A 4,872-nucleotide genomic window follows, 5' to 3' on the forward strand; every position below is an offset into this window, starting at 1 on the left:
AGATAAGAGAGTCATTACTCTTCCACATGTATCCAGTGATCTTCAAATAGCTGATGTGTTTACAAAGTCTATGGCACGACAACGTCATCAGTTTCTGGTAGGCAAATTGATGCTTTTTGATCCACCGGCATCAATTTGAGGGGGGATGTTAGCATGATTGGATAGATTCTAAATATCTGTACATATCTATGTTATAACTCTAAATATTTGTGTAATGATGATAGGAGATAGCATAGATTAATGTAGCATATTTTCAGAGATATTACAATTAGGAATAGCATATATTTAGGGATATATAGCAGATTTTTAGGCATGTAAATCAGAATTCTTTCTATTTAATGGAAGAACTCTCATTTGAGAGAACTCATTCAGCAAAATTGACAGGTTTCACCAGTTATTACCTCAGTAATTTTAACAAAATTAACAGTTGAAGAAAAATTCTGCCGTGCTTATGGCTCTTGATTTCACAAGAATGAGTGTTCTTTTTTTCTGGATAAAAATACGGCTCATGATTTTACAAGAATGAGTGTTAGAACCTGTTGCATCGCTGACTGCCTGCTCGGCATCTTCAATGGAGACTGACCAAATGTGCAATCAAGGAAAATGCAATCAATCTGACACTTCGGTTCTTTTCCGGGGGTGCCCACATACTTTAGGGGTAATTGTTGCAAGCACTCAATCGTGAGTCTGCAATCTCCTGTATGTAGGAAATTCCCAAATTTGCCTTCATACAAGAACATTAGAGCTCCTGCAAGTTGTTAACATAATGCCAAACGTTTATCGCTGTAACCCTGTAACAACAAAGGTACTGTAGAAGAACAGAATGAAGATGAGAAACTAAACCACTAAATTGAATCTTTGAGGTGTGCACAAGATACAATCTTTAAGGCATTATTTTCCCCTACTCATCCAGAGTTTGCATTTTTACTATAAAAACACCTAGGTATATACAACAAAACCTCTTAAAAAATAAACATAAAAAAGGTAAAGAAATGAACAGCAGATTGCACTTTACTAGGTAGACCCTAATATGCCTAGAGTCATATATCACAGTCTTGTGTCTTGGTATTGCGAAAGATTAGCAAAACGTTGCAATTTTCCAAGAAAACTCACTAACTTTAAGGATTGATGCTCTTTCTTAGCATCACTTTAATGCCCATCCAAAAACATATCAGATTTTTGCAAGTAGACAGCATCACTTTAGGTTCCAACAATAGAGACAGATAAAAAACAACAAAAGATCCCCGTGGGATGGATTAGAAAGAAAAAGAAAAATCCCACACAATAGTACATAAGCACTAGTCACCTAGCTCATAGATAGGACTGCTGCATATGAGCAGTGAGCAGCCAAATACCGACCTAACTAAAGTAAATAGAATCGATCAAGGACGAAGAAAGGGGGTCGCACCAAGTTTTCCCCACCTCGTAAAAATGAAATGAGGTGATCATCTTTTTTTATCAGGCAAAGTGGATCTCATTGAACTTGCATCCAGCACATGCATTCAAGGTACAGAAAATAAGAGTAGCTCCTGTACAATTGACACATACCTCCTATAAAAAATGAAATGAGGTGGTCAACTCCATGACACAACTTCCGCAACTTGGTACTCAACAATCTACACAGTGTCAGTACACCAAGTCTGAGAAATGTCAGATAAGTGAGCAGGGAAAACACATGAACAAACAAGTGGACGCAAAGTGGTGGGTGCCACTGCCACCATTAAACTTTTATGGTCAAAAAAGCAGGTTAAACCACGAGGTCTAGGTTTCAAATATGTACCTCATGTTCAAATCTCACCAAAGGCAAAATAAACTAGGTGATTTCTTTCCATCTATCCAAGCATGGGTGGACAAAGTTACCCGGTACTTGTATTGGTGGGACATAGTAAGTACCTTGCGGAAAAGTCAAGGTGTGCACAAGCTGGCCCAAACACCACGATTATTTAAGAAAAAAAAGTTACTGCAAACTCTCTTACTCAATTATCTCATTAAAGAATCAGTTAGTCCTATTTGTAGACTAACAAAGGCACCATTCATGACCGGTCTTATCTTTGCAAAGGGTTGCCTTTCAATAGCGTATCCTTGCATGAAGAGTCACGACTTTTCAAACAAAACACTCATTCATGCAATAACATAGCCTTTCCGAAAAGGTAGGGGACTAGCATTGGTGAAATTTGCTAACTACACCAACAGATGTGCCTGAATTTAATATAAGCCAGAATGTACATTACAACTAATAAGAAAGTCCTAGTAATGAACAACACAAACAACAACAAAATATGAATAGAACAGAACTTCCGAGAAAAAAATATAACTAGAAAGAATTGTCTGAGCTCAAAAAGCTACTGGAAAACAGAAATAAGAAAAACGGAAAAAGGAGAAAAAGGAAAGATTTAAGTCCTCACTGCAAATTCATAAACACACCTGGGCAATGATTGGCATCAAGGGCAGTAACCGTGAAATCACCATCAGGGTCCTTGATCACTATACATTGCCCAACCTCAATACCCACAAAAAATGATCCATCAAGCTGTCCAAAACACGCGACATTTCAATATTTCCAGACCACATTGAGAAAACAAAAAATTAACAATTCGAAGAGAATCCATTAACAGGTTACAGACAAAAGAACCAAACTCAAATTCCATCAACAACATACAGGTCATCTCCAATACTCCCTCTAATACAAGATTACAAGCTATTGAGTCATCACCGGTATGCAAATGATAAGGAACATTTGTATTCTAAAATCGTGTAAATTTATGTTTTGAACTACTAGCTTTACACGTCACACGTCTTATAGAAAACACATGTGGCTCGTAAGAGGCTAAGGCCTAAGAGCTTCCATATTATTCCTTCAATTTGGCTTGATTCAAGTCTCACCACTACGTAGTACAATTATTACTACTCCCTCCGTGACATAAATTTATGTGGCACTTTTAGCTTTTCGAGAGTCAAGTTGATTAATCTTTAAAACTACATTGGATTAGATGAACTTAATATTTTAAAATTAAAATTTAGATATTCAAACACTATACAAAGATAATGTAATTGCTATTCTTCTCATGTCAATATTGTTAAATAGACCTTGAGCCTAACTCAACCGCAAAAGTTAGTTCAAGAGGGAGGATTGTCCAAACCATATAAGGAGTCCCGGGATTTATCCCTTCTCATCAACCCCACACGACCGAACATGGTCCGGTCCCAAGGCAGGGCGTGAACAAATCTATCTGGGGGCCACATCAGAGGCCTGACTGTAATACCATGTTAAATGGACCTTGAGCGTAACTCAACCCAAAAGATTGTCTAAGTCATATAAGTAGTTCAAGGATTATCACTTTTCATGAACCTAACTGCTAACTCAACTCCAAAAGCTAATTTAAGGGAAGGATATTAAGAATTCATCACCAACTTAATTAATATTTAAGATATTTCAAAAAGAATCAACAATATTTAAGAGTTATAGAGAATTAAAGGAATATCTCCGGAATGAGTGTTCTACATAGACTTTTTGAAAGAGTAGTTCTAAAAATAAGTAGTTTGAGGAACATTCTAGAATAGAGAAGTAATTAATCTTATAGTTAGATTCTTCCATCACCACCTATAAATAGAAGTGGTCATTTGAGTTATAAGCAAGCAACTAAGAAAACAAAAAGTGACTGATCAAGTGAGAACTAAGAGATAGCAACATAGAGACTTACTAGAGTGAGTACAAGCAAAATTGTGTGTAAGAATTGTAAGACCGAAGCAGATTTTACTTTGTAATAATAAAATTCAAGTTGCGAACAAGCAATTGTGCCAACAAATATCCAACAAATGATTGCCAAAGCCATATTACGAGTCCAGTGATTTTATCCCTTCTCATCAAATATGATGAAAATTTACATTTTAAAATATTGGTCAAAATTCACATAATTCCAATCTCGAAAAACTAAAAGCACCACATTAAATTGAGATAGAAATAGTAACAAATAGTATTACTTTTCAGGCGATTGATTGCAGAAATCTGATCGAAAATCCAAAAAAAAAAAAGAGTACCTGAGGAAAATGCTGTAAAACAAGAGTCCTGGTAAGACGGGAACAATAAATTGGATATGAACCATAAATACAAATCCCTTGAGTGTGATCCTTATGAGCATGTGTTAAGAAATGATGCCTCTTCGTTCTCGACTTTGAACTCCATGTATCTACTGAAAATGGCAGCCCTTTTAGCATCTCAATCGGCATTTTCACTCGAGGTTGAAGATGGAGATTTTGAGAGGGAAATTATTCAATTCAACATCTAAAATAGAGGTCGAAATGGGTGGGAAAATTGCGAAACACGATTCGTACGGAGGAATGATCCTGTGTGGTGAGGTTTATTTTATGGTATTGTAGACCGCCAATTTGATTTGATGTAATCGTCTCTTTTGACGGAGTCGTTTAAATAATATGAAATTTTAATTCAGTCCTCTAAGTTTGAGATAATTACAAAATTTCCCTCAAAACTTTTAGGGTCTGTTTGGAAAGCCACCAGGTAATTGGAATTGGTGTAATTACTAGGGTAGTAATTACCAGCCTAGTAATTACACAGTCTAGTAATTACACTGACCTGTTTGGTTGCCACAGTGTAATTACAGTGTAATTACACATGTCCTGTTTGGATGCCACAGTGTAATTACACATGTTCTGTTTAGATGCACAATTGCAAACATAAAATTGTAATAAATTTTAAAAATAAAAATTAATCATTTAAAATTTATACTAGACAAATAAGAAACTTTATAAATGACATTAAATTAAATATTTAAGATATATATTCTTTTTTGAAAATATATTAATTAATAAACATATTTACTGTAACTAATATTATGAAAAAATAATTGATTTATA

At 35.2% G+C, this 4,872-nt stretch overlaps 1 protein-coding gene across 1 annotated transcript in view; it reads right to left on the reverse strand.

The window, feature by feature from the left end:
* The window catches only part of LOC102606437 (5' exonuclease Apollo), a 12,768-nt gene extending 8,438 nt beyond the window's left edge, over positions 1-4,330 (reverse strand). Inside the window, exons 1-3 of the mRNA XM_006350900.2 lie at positions 4,039-4,330; positions 2,425-2,530; positions 537-748 (exon numbers count right to left, since the gene is read on the reverse strand). Of these exons, the coding sequence (XP_006350962.1) occupies positions 537-748; positions 2,425-2,530; positions 4,039-4,227 (507 nt within the window). The 5' untranslated portion in view covers positions 4,228-4,330. The remainder of the gene's footprint in view (positions 1-536; positions 749-2,424; positions 2,531-4,038) is intronic.
* Between the last annotated feature and the right edge of the window lie 542 nt (positions 4,331-4,872).

The sequence above is a fragment of the Solanum tuberosum genome, unplaced genomic scaffold (assembly GCF_000226075.1).
Source record: "Solanum tuberosum cultivar DM 1-3 516 R44 unplaced genomic scaffold, SolTub_3.0 scf00131, whole genome shotgun sequence".
In the NCBI taxonomy this organism is placed as follows: domain Eukaryota; kingdom Viridiplantae; phylum Streptophyta; class Magnoliopsida; order Solanales; family Solanaceae; genus Solanum; species Solanum tuberosum.